At 39.6% G+C, this 16,672-nt stretch overlaps 1 protein-coding gene across 1 annotated transcript in view; it reads left to right on the forward strand.

The window, feature by feature from the left end:
- The window catches only part of zc3h3 (zinc finger CCCH-type containing 3), a 62,627-nt gene that overhangs the window by 26,009 nt on the left and 19,946 nt on the right, over positions 1-16,672 (forward strand). Inside the window, exon 4 of the mRNA XM_056750147.1 lies at positions 6,287-6,425. Coding sequence (XP_056606125.1) covers positions 6,287-6,425 — 139 coding nt within the window. The remainder of the gene's footprint in view (positions 1-6,286; positions 6,426-16,672) is intronic.

The following is a 16,672-nucleotide window of genomic DNA, read 5'->3' on the forward strand; positions in this document are numbered from 1 at the left end:
GATCATTTTATCTGAACGCAGACCTTCCGCGAGTAAAACCTGTTTACTTAAGGTAAGAAAAGACGTTCAGATGTCACGAACAGGCAATTTGGTTATATAATTTGTAAATAAAATGTCATATATGTTATTAAAAGATATATTTACATTTAATTTGTCAAAAAAACCTGAAAAAAACATTTGCTGCATACGGATTACCGTTAGTTATTGATTTTGAGAGGTTGTTATCTGGGAATAACGATCCTGCAAATGTCTGGCTGGGCAATCAGAATCAAGCTTTCCAATGAGCCATGTAATAAGAGGGTGAATAAATAAAGACGGAACGTTCATTTTTGAGTGATCTTTCCCTTTAAGAGTCACAAGGGTTACAAACTATGTCTCTTCCATACTACACTTGTTGTGTAGGTGTGATTCATTGACCATAAAAACACAAAAGAATCAAAAGTAGAGATTACGCTGACTTAAAAATCGAGATATTATGATGATAAAGCATCATGAATTATTTTGGCCTTGATTATCGTGTCCTGAAATTTTGATATTGCGACAACACGAATCGAAATGTGATTCATGATGCAGGACACAGTGTGATTTCAGTAACATGAATGTTCCTGACCCCCAAATCCTGCGAAACATTATGCACACAGTACTTCCCAACGCACTTTCTCCATTTCTCCTTATATTAATATTGTATCCCATCCAATGTATTTCTCATTGCAGAGTTCTTGTTTTGTTAGGAGTGCAGTCCTCTAAGGCTAAGGGCAAGGTCAGAATACTTGCCTCTCATCTCTTATTCATATCTTTATTGCCATAACCGGATGTAAACAGCAGTATCTAAGGAAGCCATTGCCATTACTCATTTGTGTTTTCCCTGCTCCGTTACTAACCAGCAGTGACACACAACCGAACGCTTGCAGACGTTAAGCAAATGCAGAAACCCCACAGGAGTAAACATTAGCAGTATGGAAACATTTCCGTGATGTGGGCTCTGAAGTATTGATGTCCACTGAGAGGGTACTAGCTTAAATAAAAAAATGTAGCTTTAATGTTAACACGCAGTACAAGCAGTCAGGGATGCTCAGTACGGGTCGTGTTGCTCTTATTATTTCGAGCCATCTTGGGTCCAGTAATCAGCTGATGCATAAGCAGAGCCCAGTATTTATGTGTGTTAATGTGGTGTTGGTTTCTGTGACGAGAGCGCCATGCCGATGACTGATGATTCCTGGCCTCTTGGGTGACATTTGAGCCTCTCCCAATTTTGACTGGTATGGAGTCTAGTGGAATCGTCCAGTGGTCCAGCAGTGGCCATGGTTCACGGTGAGGCGGTTCTTCTTGTTCCACATCTCTCATCGGATCTGTCCAGAGTACCCTCTTGATAACCATCTTGTTATGCGTCTGTCTTCATTACCAGCTCTTCTGGGCCTCTAAGGACACTTCTTGTATTTCTGCTCTTAAGAACTTCTCAAGGTCACACTTCTATTACACATTCACAAAAACTTGGAACACCTTTCAGCCACGGGTATGTACATTCAGAGGTTGTTTGTGCCAGAATGGAGAAGAGTCATGTTGGTATTTGGGGTCAAGAGTTAAATGGACTCCCTCCAGTCTCATGTTGTATGTTCCTCTGGTTCCTCACAATCTTCATAGGGGAGCAATTGTCACCAAATGATAGAAATTGTTTGTTGCCTACCAAATGTTGGGCTTATGGGATATAAAGGGAACTTGCCCTACAGTTACCTATACTTATTGATATTGAGTCTGGAGACGTTCTATACCCTTTTTGGCAAGTACACTACACCAACGAGTTAAACTAATGTATAAATAGCAAATGGTAGCTTTCTTTTCACACCATTTGTTCAGTTTTTTTAGGTTTGTAATGTATTTCGTTATTAACAGTAACTCGCAGGACTTGAGGAGCTCAGTCGCAGCCCCTCCTTTACATTTGGCATCACATTTTTATGATTGCTCGAGTTTTAGGAATGCTGGTTAAGCAGCTGGTCTGTAACACGTGTGCCACTGAGACTCATTGACTGAATTGCTTGGAGACAGACAGACATTCAGACTTTAATCAAACAATAGTCAACAAACCACAATTCAAATCACAAGTCTCTGCCAGTCCCTGCCAAGTGGACTGGCACACTCTTTCTGCCGCGCTTATTTTGTCCCATGGGATTCCGCTCTGCCCTAACTCTAGTTTGATAGCAGCGTTAAGTGTTCCTGGTTTACAGGCGAAGCATTTAATGGCAGCGATGCCGTCCCACTGGGAATCAGAGGATGAGCCCCTGGGGAATTGCTGCAGAAGCGGCCTCTCGCTGTCAATAATGAGATTAATGATGTGACAGAGATGGAACGGTAAAGAATCGGACCGCTGTTAAACGGAATTAGTTGTCAAATTTGGAGACGGGATCAGAGAACACGAGATGACGTGGCTTGATAATCCTTAAGAGGATGCAGGGTGTCACTACTGCTCTGTCACAACACGGTTGAGGAGCTCAGAGAACATTCAAGAAAGTGTGAAATAAATACTATACCAGTATTTGTGGAATCCCTATATCTGTATCGCTTCCAGAGAACATGGGTAGGACAAGTAGTGCAGCTTAAATGTCTGGATTTCACCTCTTGCAAAAAGTATCTTAAAAAGACATCAGTGAAGTGTTGACTTGACTCGTTGGCTACCTTAAAATGTCAAAAGGTGATAGGTATTATTGTTAAAGAGGTTGGCCATTTAATTAAGTATGATCAAAAAGTAATTATGACGTGCTGATTGAGTTGTTTGTAAAGTACATTGCTGTGGACAGAGTAAGGCGGTGATATATTTCTGTACGATGACTTTATAGATCGTTTCATCGGACACAAGCACCTGTCTCTGTGTGTATTTATCGGTCTGGCTGCTAGTAGCATCATTTATATTATATTTAATTTATATTAATATTTCATTGTATAGTCATTGTATTCAACTAAATGAATACTACTCAACAGTTATTGTTGGGCCACATAACGTTTGTTTATGTTGTTGCTGGTGCAACCTTCTATATGAAAATAAATTACCAAATATATTGACCTAATGTACATTAAACGAGATGTCCAGAAGGCATAATAGCACAGCTTCTGCTTTTCAAATATTTTAGCATCAGTAATATTTTCCAATTTCTAATATGCATACAACATTTTATTACATCTTTACTAATATACACCTAATATAGACCATTTAAAAATCAGTTTTTCTGAAATATATAGATTATTGTTTGGGTAAAATGAACTACTGACAGTATTTCTAACAAACTAAAAATAAAAAGTTTATTTCTGTTTGAATTTACAGTATGTAGTAGAAAATAAAAACTGGTGAAACAGGTCGAAATGACAGAAGAAATTCTCTCTATTTTTCAGATCTCAAACAAGTTGATATTTTTTTAGCAATACCACTTGTAAGTGAATTGAGAAAAACTTTTATTTTGTAAAATGTATTTTTTATGGTAACCCAGTTGGATTGCTGTTGGATGACTTTGTTACTCCAGAGGTTTGAAAATTCTTTCCGCGGTTGTATTTGAGTAAACTGCATCAATTTCTCAAAGTTTGACATCACTTTTGGCCACTTGTATGTAATTAAATAGTGTTCATTCAATTAAATCTGTATTAAACTAATTTCTTCAATGAATCGATTTATTTTAACATCAGTAATCTGTTATCCCAAGCAGCCCAACATAAAGCCCACAAAGAACAGACAGATAATAACATGGGAACCTGTCAGAAAAATGAATCCGCACAAGTGACAGAGAGAAATAGATAAAGGTGTGAGCTCGCCGCTCCAAAGCTGAAGTGAGTTGAGTAAATAATCGGCGGTCTGAGGCGGTGCGGGGCCGGCGTGTCAGCGGGCGATGGATGAGTCCCCAGGCCTGATTGTAAAGCCCAGCAGGTTGTGTTGGTTGAGTGAGTCTGTGCCGAGTAGAGTCTCAATCTTCCCTCTAATAGGCCACTGACAGGCCTTTACCACACACATATACACACACTTGCGAGCACACACATCAATAAAAAGTGTCCTGACAGGGACCACAGCCTGTGCTTTGGCACCTAACGTTCAGCGCCGCACTAAACCAGCCACACACAAAGACGCTGGCGGCATCAATTCTGCAGCGCTATCATTAGACAATAGGTAAGGCGGAACAATACAGCGAAGTGCCCAGCGTACGGCTGGCTGTGTAAGACACAAGCTCCCTGACAAGGTGTATTTGTCATCTGCAGGGCTGGCGTCTGCGGTACAGATGAGAGGTGTGTGAAAAAGTGACTTTGAGCCTGACAACTAATTTCACAGACTGGCATACACAACCTTTCGACGTAGGCCCACACATAAGTTTGCTCCCTCGCTTACATAGTCCGCTCGTATACTCCGAGGTACACACACTTCATCACTAGTGTAAAACACACATAAATGCTCATATGGGGTCCTCCGTATCACATACACGTACACTTGGATCCATCCCACTGCTTTGTGCTCTGTCGCTGTGCCGTGCTGTGCCGAGATTTGATCATCGGTAAATGTTTGTCGAAGATGAATTCCCTGGCTGATGCTAAAGTGTGTGTCTGGTGATAAATGGAGAGGGGTGGCCTGGCGTGGAAGATGGGGAAAATAAGAGGAGGAAGGGCTTATATTGCGACAGGAAATGCGAGATTTTATTGTAATATTCAGAAATGGCGATTATACACAGGAGAAGTAGATATTTAAATATCAAAGGCTATTATTAATAACTAAATATTTTTCTTATATTATATATTATCTTCTTTCTTTCCTTCTTTCCCTTCCTTCCGTCCTCCCAGCTTTCTTCCTTCCTTCCTTCCTCCCAGCTTTCTTTCTTTCTTTTTCTACGTCCAATCTTTCAGTTCATTCTTTCTTGTATGTTCGTTCTTCCTTGTTTCCTCACTCCCTGCTTTCCTTCCTCCTTTATTTTTTCCATCCTTCCTTTGAATTGCTGTACATTCTTCTAGCATTTGTTTTCAGGCTCATGTTGTTTTTATCCTCCTTTCTCACACATTACTCATTACGGAGACAAAGTGTTCCCAGTCATAGTGAAAAATGTAGTGTCTCCCTGACATTTTCAAGTATGTTCAAGCCAAAAAGGAATTTAGAATACTGTACTGACTGATCTTTTCTATTAAATGGATTATTCCGATCCATGTAATAAAAAATTAATGTGTCATAGTGTTTCTTTTGACATCTAGGTTTTTCTGAGCATTGGAGGAATGCAGTTAAAAATGTTGGGATATTTACTCGCATACTAAATCAGTCAACTATATTTACAGTTTTAATGTAACTTATCTAATTGCATATACTGTTACTTTATTATATGTACTTTATTATATAAAGTTTGAGCCAAAGCCTCTCTGTCTCTCGTCTTTACTAACCCTCTCTGATTCGTTTAAGTTCTTTAAGTAATTCCATTCCCCCGCTGGCTTGTCTAACATGCTAAATTGTAGGCGCTGGGAATAAATCTTCAGGGTTTTTAGCTCTGGTGTAAAGCGGAGACGAGCGAAAGCCGCCATGCCGAGTCCATCTTTTACTCAACCCGCATGCATGCATGTCACTTCAGCCCAGCCACTCATAAAGCAACATGATGGATAAATGAATACAGAAAGAAATAAATAAAAGCCACACTTATTCTCTCCCGCACATCCTTCCCTCCGCCTCTCTGATGGATCTATGAAATGATATAAGGAATAAGACTTAGAGATAGAGAAAGAAAGGGTTGGGGTAGGGTGGAGAGACGGATATGATTTATTAGGCTGATAAAAATTCAGCCTTTGTTATTCAGTCATTTTTCCATGTGCGGCTTATTAAGGAGCGCACCTGCCAGAGGAAGACACTGTGTGTGCCGGTGTGTGTGTGTTTAAGTTTGTGTGTCCTGTAGAGCAGAACTCGGATCTCACAAAACCAGTCTGAGACCACATTAAATTATGAGATTAAAATATTCTTAATTAAATCATATTAAAAATACATATATTACAGTGGGATGGAAACCGGAAGTACTGTTGCTCAATTAATCTTTTATAGATGAATCTTTAATAACCAAACAAGTTGTGAGGTTTATTTTGGCAGCTCAATTGAAACGGGATTTTGTTTCTCCTAGATGTATAGTGTAAAATCCTACATGTAACTTAAGTTTCTGCAAACCACAGGCTCACTAACTAATGACTTGGTTATAGCCCACGTGGGCATCATTAGGTGATTAAGCATTATTGATCGGTGAAGTGACACGTCAACCATTAATTTCCTTCCCTGATTTGTATTTTTACTCCACAGGCCCTCCCTTTCCATCAGTGCGAAGTCCGCCGTCACATAGGGTCATCAAAACACGCTACAAGATTGACACGCGCAGGGCACACACTGCCCACCACAGCCCCACTCTTTCCTACAGAGTCAAGAGAGTCCAGTCGGCCAGGTAAGGCATGCAGCACCTGTAACTGTCATGAATTCTGGGCCACTTCAGGACCGCCCCCCTGTTTCTACTTTTCATCAGGGCACATTTTAATGGTTTTGTGCTATCATAATCTCCATGTTTGCACGTGTGCCTACACCCCAGCCGCAATCTCAGCCCCGCACAACCAATTACCAGGCTGATTAAAACGTCTCTGTTGACATTCACTGTCTCTAAGCACCTAATAAAACCTTAAATAACCGCCTTGCCCTTAATAACGCCACACAGAACCATAACTAACCGTCTCATCAGCGCTGATATTATGACAGAGAGAAGGTGCCTCATCATGGTAATCTATTATGGAAAATGTAACATTAGACCATAAACATGTTCTGCGGGAGGGCCCACATGCTTTGAGAACATGTGGGCGGTGACCGAGATGCCTAAATCAGCTATAGCTTTTAATGGACCATGGCTCCTTGAAATTGGTTTCATAACAATAAATGCAAAGGGAAAAAACAAAAAGGGAGAACGACAGTAGCCAAAGGGTTATGTTATGTGTGGGTATAGTCGCTCGCATCCAATTCAAAGCTCTGCTGTTGACCTACAAGACCTCCACTGGTTCGGCACCCCCATATCTTCGCTTGCTTGTACAGACCTATGTACCAGCCAGATCCCTACGCTTTGCAAACGAACGACGTCTTGTAGTTCAATCCCAAAAGGGGATGAGATTCTCTGGAATACATCTGTGGAATGATCTACCCGCTGCTACAAGATCAGCAGATTCTGTAGCCATCTTTAAGAATCGTCAACAACTGACCGATTAGTTCTGACTTCTATTTCTATTCTACTCATTCTATCCTTAAAGGTGTGATGAACTGGGCTTGTTTATTGTTTTTATACTGCTATATGAGGTCTACTTATGAAGTAATAGACTATTTTCGACCCAGGTTTTCAGGCCAGCTCTGCAAACGCTAGGTTTTAATGGCTGTGCCGCAGACACTTGGAGGTAACATCCACCGCTTTGATTGGATAGCAGTTTGCATAGTAGGAGCCTTCTGTGAATTTGGTTCGAGACGTAATGTTAGGTTACACATTAGCACCATTGACAATTTTCACACAGCATCAGTATTATCTGGAGACCTCCTGTGATGACCTCCCCACATCAGTATTTCATGTGACTCAAATTTACTGACTTATTTCCCGGATGTGATGGCAAGGCTTTGCGTATAGTTTGTACAGGGTATACTTGTATTGCGTTTAATGATATATGACCATACCAGTCATTTGAGACCAGTGATCCCGAACCAGACAAAAGATCACCCCGATCATGGGTCTCACATGTTGAGAGAGTTCCATGATAAACAAACAAAAGGGAGAATCCGGGTAACTTATGGATATCACCCAGCACCTGAAATAATACAAAACACTCCAAAACTGCCTCCATGATTCGCAAACGGTGGATAAGACTTTGAAAAATTATGTATGAGCCCACCAAATCACAGAGCTGACAATTCACACGGGCTTAAGATCACAGACAACCTCTGCAATTAATACAAAGGACTAGAGGTCCCCAGGTAATACTAATCTAGTGCAAAAAAGTGCTCAGGACACATCAAGCGATCTCTAACAAAGCAATAGTGACGCATAGTACAAAAATGTTTTGCTCACATAAGATTGCTGCGCCATTCCGGATCGGATCCATGTTGAAGGCACAGCACTGCTTTTTAATTTTAAACTCTCCACAAATTCAGTGTCGACATGTGCCTTGTTCGCGAAGAAATCATCGAAGAAACAAACAATGTTTTTCCCACATGAGCTGGAACATTGAGCTATGGTGCTCATATAAGAGGTGCATGTCTGGTCTGTTTTAATCCCTCTCTCTTATTTTTTTGTAATTTACTTGATCCTTTCTACTGACTTTGTTGTTATTATTATGAATAATTATTAAGAGTGAATAATATTAATAATTATATATGATAACAATTATTTTTATTATTATTATTATTATTTTAATTTATTAGGTTTCTACCTCAAAACTACTAAGAATTATCTAACAGATAAAACAAGACTAAGACTCTAAATCCCAGCCTGACAACAGCAAAAGTAGGAAAGCTAGAAAGCTTCTAGATTGTAAATGCTTAATATAAAGACAGGGAGAAGAAAGAGGGGTCACGGCTGTGTCTGTATGGCATTAGCTTTAGTCTGATAGGAGACCACTGAGAAATCCCATTCACTTAAGGGTGTAAATGAAGCACTCATGCGTGTGGGTGTAAATTTTTTATTCCCACTCTTATCTACAGAGTTAAAATGATCTTCATAAATCCCCCTGACGTGCGCCCCTGGCTTAGCCATGTAGAAAAAAGAGGCTGTGGATTATAGGTGTTATATGTTAAGAAGGTTGCCACATTAAACAAAATAACTTTCTCGTTTGTCTCCCTCTCTCTCTCTTTCCCAGTCCCATTCTCTCTTTCTGGACCTTTCTGCCTTATTGAGAATTGTTTTACAGAGCCTTGAGGGGATAGCACTAAAAACGGCCCATTTAAAGCAGGACCAATGCCTGGAATCATTGAAATATCTGATAGGCTGGTTAAGGAGCTGTACCTGGGATTTATAGAACAGATCTGTTTACAGTAAAGGTTTTTAAATATGGTTATGTAGCTCATATCAGTGCGACTTGTTGCTCTAAGTTTGGTAAATTTCACTGTAAAGGCCCAGTGTGTAGTCCGAAAGGGAGGGGGGAGTGAGCCGTTGGTTGCAGTTCGTAACCTCATCACTAGATGCCGCTAAATATCCACACTGCTCCTTTAAGAGATCTTGCTAAAGAAACATACTACTATGCCTGATTTAGTATGGCTCCTGATATATGCAGTCATCACATGTCAGTTAAGATCATTTTGGGCAACAGAAGTGTAACAGCTGCTCTTGAAATAGATGATTAATAGGTCTACAGGTCAGACTCTCATTTGAGCTCATTATTGAAGAGATGCTGACATTTTGACCCTGTCTCAAGTATTCAGCACATGCATGCGTGTCTGTTACTGCACCATTTTGATTTAGAACAATACAGGGCAAAGTCCATTCTGTTCAAATTCTCTTTTTCTTGTGGAATTATTTTGTAAGTGATTGAGCTACAGTATATTTTACTTTACAATGCAAGTACTTAATGGTAGTACAACGTATTAATACACTTTGTTAATTTTATTTATATGAGTGCTATGGTAATTTGTCATGTTTATATATATGGCCCTGCCTGTGAAAACCCAGCTAAAGTCATTTTTTGTGATTTACTGTTTTCTACATAAAATAATCCTACTGTACATCACATAAAAATTCTGTAAAAATATAACATCTTTCAAATTGACTGAGGAAGGCTCTTTCAAAGATTGAAATCGTAATCAAATTAATGGTTGAAATCAAACTTTGATGCCTGTTATCTCATATTTAGACTTTGGAAATTGGTGACTGTGTCACATATTCAACCATGAAAAATTAAGAGACTATTTCATAATAATTTTTAGTTTTTCTGAATGTAATACCGTATTTCTAGGTCTGGTTAAGGTAATTTGTCCCTGTAAAATGTCTGCGAACATCTTACAATATTTCTCCCACATTTCAACTAAAATAATTCTCTCAAAACTACAGAAACAGGTCAAAATTACAAAAACATGCTCTGTTTTTTTTCAGACCTCAAATGCTGCAAAGAAACAAGTTCATATTCACTTTTAAGTAGTGCAACATTGGATTTTGGACAATTTTAAAATTCTGTTTTATGTGAAAACCTTGATTTTATCACAGTTTTCATGTGTCTTGTCATGGTGTCCGTCTTTCACATTGCTGTTGGGGGGCTTCGTGTCTCTTCTAAAGATTTGATTTTGTTAAAAAAGACTGAAGACATATTAATTGTTTCCAAACTACTCATATTAAATTGTTGGATTTCGCATCAACTTGCATGCAGTTGTTATGTCAGCATTTTTTATGCTATAGCTGATATGCCAATGTTTTTACATCGATCAAAAAATGAGAAATATTGTGGAATCTATGTGTATACTCACCCAAAAATGTATATTTTGTAATGAATCTAGTTGTTCCAAACCTGTATACATTTCTTTGTTCTGATGAACACAGAAAGATATTTGGAAGAATGCTTGTAACCAAACAGTTCTTGCACCCCCTTGACTACAATAGTAGGAAAAATAAAATGGTAGTCAAAAGTTACCCAAAACTGTATGCTTTCCTACATTTTCAAAATATCTTCTATTATGTCAACACAACAAAAAAAATATATATAATGTAATTATCAATGGGGTCCAAGAAATGTTAAAAGCATTCTTCCAAATGATTCTTTCTTTGTGTTCATCAGAACAAATAAATGTATACAGATTTGGAACAACTCGAAGGTGAATAAATGATGACGACATTTTATTTTGCTGTCCCTTTAATTATATAACAGGCAGTGTATTATAAAGCACTACCGATGTTTGCAATTTGTGTGCATTTGAATGATTTAGATTTGGTATACAAGTACTTTTGGATTTATAATGGGTAAGCGAGTGTGTTTCGTGGGGCTTCATTTGTGTAATGCAGATTTTGTGAGACGGCGTGCTTGGTTTCAGTCTGCCTTTGAGCTGTGATGACTTACCGCCATTCATTTAGCTGCCTGCAATAAATATTGATTCATCAAGGGATTTTCAATTTGAACCTCTGTGACGCATTGTGAAATATTACAAGAGAGAGGGAAATGAGTAGGAGAGATAGTGTGGGGGAGAAGATAAGGGAAGATTTTTAACGATCCATCCAGCTTTTATTTATTCATTTGTTGGTGATGCTTATTTTTAGAGTATTTTAGATTGTGGCGCTCCGCCACATACTGTACTCATTACATTTACACATTTGGCAGACGTATCATTTACGCTTTTATCCGAAGCTACTTACAGTGCATTTAAGTTACACATTTTACTTATCAGTGCTTACTTGAGAAACAATCATGAGACTGGGTTTACCCGTTGAGCCACTGGAACACGTGTTTCCATCTGACGCACAGCATACTTTAATGAAAGCCGTAACACCAAGAGTGTCACTGTGTTTGTTGGTTAAAAAACAAGCACACAGATGTTCTTCACCACCCAAGAACTCAAGCAGGCAAAGGACTGAAGCAGACAGGCGGGGTGCTCTTTAGCCCCTCACCCTTCCATACAGTGACCCGGCGTCCAGCACACGCAGCGTGCCGGAGAGCGGTAGGAGTGTGTAGTCAGCAGTACGGCTATGTCAGGTGATTGAGTGTTGGAGGGGACCGGGTGGGGGAGGAAAGCCCTCGTAAATCCCTGGCAGCCACCAGAAAATAGATATAATCTCAACATTAACTACATTAATAGTAGCAGGAGTTGAATTAAGAAAGCCGTAAAGCATGGACGCCTGGGCATAAATTACATGAGCCCATGCACACACGCATGCAAGCATACAAACTGCCTTCCTCCCGTTACACGCTTTATGTTTTGCTCTTTGTTTTCTGCATCTTCATTTTGTTAATTTTACTGTCATTTTACTGTTACACTATATTTACTTGAGGCAGATTTTTTGTTTATTTATACTGGACCAGTGCATTGTATATAAGCAGATTTAGCAACCGTGATTACTTTTCTGCAGTTCCCTAAGCTCTGTATATAAAAATATATAGATATAAAAATGTACCAATGTTGTTATTTAAGGAATTAAAAATGTCCAACAGGATGGATGTAAAGAACTAAAGATAATTAAAAGTAATTGACTAATGTCATTTAATGTCCAGTCGATGAAAGTTAGCAACGTATAGTGGTGAGGTTGCAAATTGCAACCAATGGCTCTCTCCACCCCCCTCCCTTTCGAAGCAGTACGGTGGCTAACACAGCACTTAGATGTTGTCACGTTTTCCATTCTTTGCCGTGGGAGATTTCATGTTTACGAAACACACTCTGTAGAGCAGTTTGTCCGTTTAGGGCTACTGAATAAACAACCTGGCATATTCCCTGCAAGAGGACCCGCGGTGTATGTAGATAGAAATAGGTCATTCTAGGGTAATAGAAACATAATGCTTCATTGTGTAAGATCTTTACACACCCGTGAAGACGTAGTTTTATAATATTGCATTTCTGTCAATAAATCCTCCAAAAAAGTACACATTTATTAAGATTCTATTCATGTCTGAGAATCACAAACGAGACACAATCATATTCCGTTCACCTTTTCTTTTTCTCCAGTCGACACGTGCGGTCACGCGTGCTCTCTCGATATGGGTGGAGTGGCAAGCGTGGCCCTCATCAGGTTTAGTGCTCTGGTATTGATCAGCACAGGATGTGCTGCAGCATTGCTCTCCCCTTCTTTACCACCTCTCCATTCATCTCATCATGAGAGGTAAAGCGACTGAGAGCAGGATAAAGAGAAAAGAGCTGGTGAAATAGACGTAGAGCATAGGGCACAATTCTCCAAGTATAAACAGAAATGTTCGACTGTTAATACAGAGATTGCATCAAAAAGTTGTTATGTTTATTGCTGGAAACTACATTGTGTACTATAGGGATCTCCAGCGAAAACCACTGAAAGTTGTCTGCTTTCTCTTTTGGGATTTTTTTGTCAGACAATTGTTCTGTGACTTACAAGGCATTTAAAGGGATAGTTCACCCAAAAATGAAAACATTGTCATCATTTGCTCAAACCACTACAGAAGACATTTTAAAGAATGGTAAAAACGTTCACTTCTATTGTATGGACACCAAACCAACGGAAGTCAATGGGGTCCATTGTGTCATGGTTTCACCTCTCCCTGTCTGGTATTTCTTGGATTAGAGGTGGAATCATACAGAATCCTTTGTTTCATGTGGGGAGAGATAATTTTGACCCGTGTGGTCTTCCATATTCTCCCCAAGTCGCGTCATCGTTTCTACCCTCCTGTTTCCTAGTTTGTGTTAATTAGCTTCCCCTATAAAGAGTCCTCGTGTTCATTGTCTTGTGCGCGTGCATTGTTTGATGTACCTGTATGGTTTCCCTCGTCGCGTGGCTTTGTGGATGTTCCTTGTTCCTGGTTCGTGTTCCCCTGTCTTAGTAAGTTTAGTCATTGTTGTTCTAGTGTTTTGTTTTATAGTTTAGTTAGTCCGTGTCTTTGTTTGTTAAAGTTTATTGATTTACTCCTGTCTTGTTTTACCCCATTGTGGGTTTTGTTTTGCCTTTTTTTGTCCCTGTTTCTCTGTTGAAATAAACCGTTGTTACCCCTACCATCTCGTCCTGCCTGTGTTTGCCTGCAATTGGGTTCGCCCTTGAGATCCGTGACACATTGGTTTTCTGTTGCCAGCATTTTTCAAAATATCTTCTTTTGTGTTCTGCAGAAGGAAGAAAGCTGTACAGGTTTAAAATTATACGAGGGTGAGTAAATGATGATAGAATTTTTGTATTTTGGAGTGAACTATCCCTTTAACGAAACCCAGGAAACTGGCACAGCCAACCCACTCGTTCTTCCAGAAACTTACGGAATAAACCGTAGCGTGAACTTTGAAGGAAATAAAGTCATCAGAACTGAAATGTGATGACAACTGTTCAGTTTACCTCCTGTCATCTCGCCTCCAGCTGTACCATTTTCTCTCTCCTGCCATTATTTCATCTTTTTGCCCACCTTTCTGCCCTCAAGGTGTTGCTTTCCAGTTAAGTCGTTTTCCACCTCTAATAGTCTTTAGTACGGTTATCACTTAGTTCCCTCATTATCTACTTTGCTTAAAGCAAAAACTCATTCACACGACGAAAATTGGTTAAGTGAAACCAGCCAGCTCATTTCAAGGGTAACTCTTTTTGTCTATTCTTCAGGATGAGCTCACTAATGCTTTCTCTGCAGCCAAATAGACAAGACAAGCATTATTGCGAATGCCCGTGCGGCCTGTGAATTCCTCCCCGTCACCAAAACAAAAGTCACATCGTTAATCACCCCGCCGGAGTGCTGATTCGCTCTCTCCTTCATCCGCGGTCGAAACACAACAGGACACACATACGTGCATGAACACGTAAAGCCCAGACAGTTGAGTGAACGTATGCAGCCGTGAGCTAAATTATTGAAGTAGGCCTAACTTTTCTTAATTAAGAGGTTTTTTAACTTAATTAACATCGAGCTGAAGTTTACATACATCTCAGTTGGTCCTCGAACCGTCCGGCACTCCAACCCAGATGCGTTTTTGTGTTGACACAGGTGTGCAGTTGGCGCGGTAACTCTTCCTTGCTGATGGTTGCTCACCGCGCCCCCTAAATATGCCACATACAAGGAAAAAAGAGATTTGTGTCTAGTGGGAGTGATAAAAATCATGATGCATTAGAGATGTTTGCTGTAAAAGCGTTTATTTTGACAGAATGAATTAAAGGGACAAAAACTGCGATTCGCCTGCGAGCCCCTTGAGGTATAGGTCATCATTAGCAAATCTGGTATGCCTACATAATGTCATGTTTACATTGCGTTTTTCTTAATGTGAACACCTGTCTTCAAAGTTTTGGTGTGCGAGTGAAATCAGTAAAGCACTTTTTCTGCTCACTCTTGTATCGGCCAGTAGAACTAAGGAGATTTTTTTAGATCATAGCTTCAGGGTCAGAGCCCCCTGACGCTAAATCACATCCAACTCCAACAGTGCAATTACAACCCATCGTGTGTCCCATAAAAATAATTCCCAACTGCCATTCAAGTGATACATGGGACGGCATGATGTGTCCCTCCAGACCATGAGTGTAAGTGTGGTCGGTTCTTTCTACTTCTGGCAGAAGAGCTCTTGTGCTTTTGGTTCAGAGTTAATTTAAATCGAACTGAGACCCGAGCAAAAACAAAAGGAGTTTTGTACCTACACTGTGGGATATCCAGTTAATAGATTAGCTGAAATGACTGAAGATATCAGGGTTGGAAAGGGTTAAAGTGATACCTCACCCCAAAATGCTAGTTCCATTTACTCACCCTATTGTCGTTTCAAACCTGTTTAACTGACTGACTTCTGCATAACACAGAAGTAGATATTTTGAAGAATGTTGTTAACCATCAACCGTTCACTTGCATTGGTTTCGTGTCCATAGAAGTGGATGGGTGCCGGGGCGGTTCAGTTGCCAACTTTCTTTAAAATATCCTTTTCTTGGCGTTCTGCAAAAGAAAGAAAGACATTTCTCAAAATATCATTTTTTGGGTTGCACAGAGGAAAGAGTCATTTACAGTTTTTGAACGACATAATGGTAAATGTGCAATCCCTTGGATCGAACCCATGATCTTGGTGTTGCTAGTGCCATGCTCTCTTACACTGAGCTACAGGAAAGCAGGGAAATATTAAACCTGACACTTTAATCCTAAAGCCTGCTAAGTGAAAATATGTGTTTTTCCATATTTTGTATTAATTTGTCATTGTGACTGAGGTTAACTGCTGTGCATGTTCCATGTTCGTGTTGTGGCTCCATTAGGCTCCGTTATGGTTCATGGGTGCTCTGCCGGAGACCCAGTAAGGGCAGCTACTGTTCCCCCATTACGTCCATTATGGCTCCCATGGCTGCAGTCAGTGAGCCGGTATGGACCTGTGCGAGTTATGATATATGTGCAACATATGCTCTTATGGCTAAAAGGAAGTTGATGCACTTACTACAAGTTGTTCGGATCTTTTATCAGCTTATCCATTGACCCATTGGTTTCATCTATACAAAACAAGTGAATGGGAACCGCCATTGTTTGATTATCAACATTCTTCAAAATATCTCTTGTGTGTTATGCAGAAGAAAGAAAGTCAAACGTTGAGGGTGAATAAATGATGACAGAATTTTACAGATTTCCGGGTGAACTATTTCCTTAAGAGCATATTTTAGGGGGGGCTGATATAGTGTTTTTTATATTTGATGCTGCTTGCTAAGGGAAGTATTACTGTTATTACTACTTATACTAAGGATCTCCAACCTTAAATACACCATGCTGTGTAGTCTATGTGTGTTAGCTTTGATTTTAGGATTTTCACATGGAGGATATAACAAATGGGCAAAAAAATACTTTTATAGACTTCTGTTGCAGCAGAAGACTCGAGTCTTTAATTTATTTTTAAAGCGAGTTTGCTAAATATAATTATATATTATATCATATTGTATATATTATAATAGTAATATATATCACAAGAAATTTAGTGGGGTCTTTTTACTTTGAATTTAAGCCAGTGATGCCTTGTGTGCGTGTGTGTAGGAGTGTTCGGCCTCAATGTTGATGCTGTGCTGTATGTGTGGGCTGGGGTTGGACGTAATGGCCGAGG

This window comes from Triplophysa dalaica, chromosome 6 (assembly GCF_015846415.1).
Source record: "Triplophysa dalaica isolate WHDGS20190420 chromosome 6, ASM1584641v1, whole genome shotgun sequence".
NCBI classification, from domain to species: domain Eukaryota; kingdom Metazoa; phylum Chordata; class Actinopteri; order Cypriniformes; family Nemacheilidae; genus Triplophysa; species Triplophysa dalaica.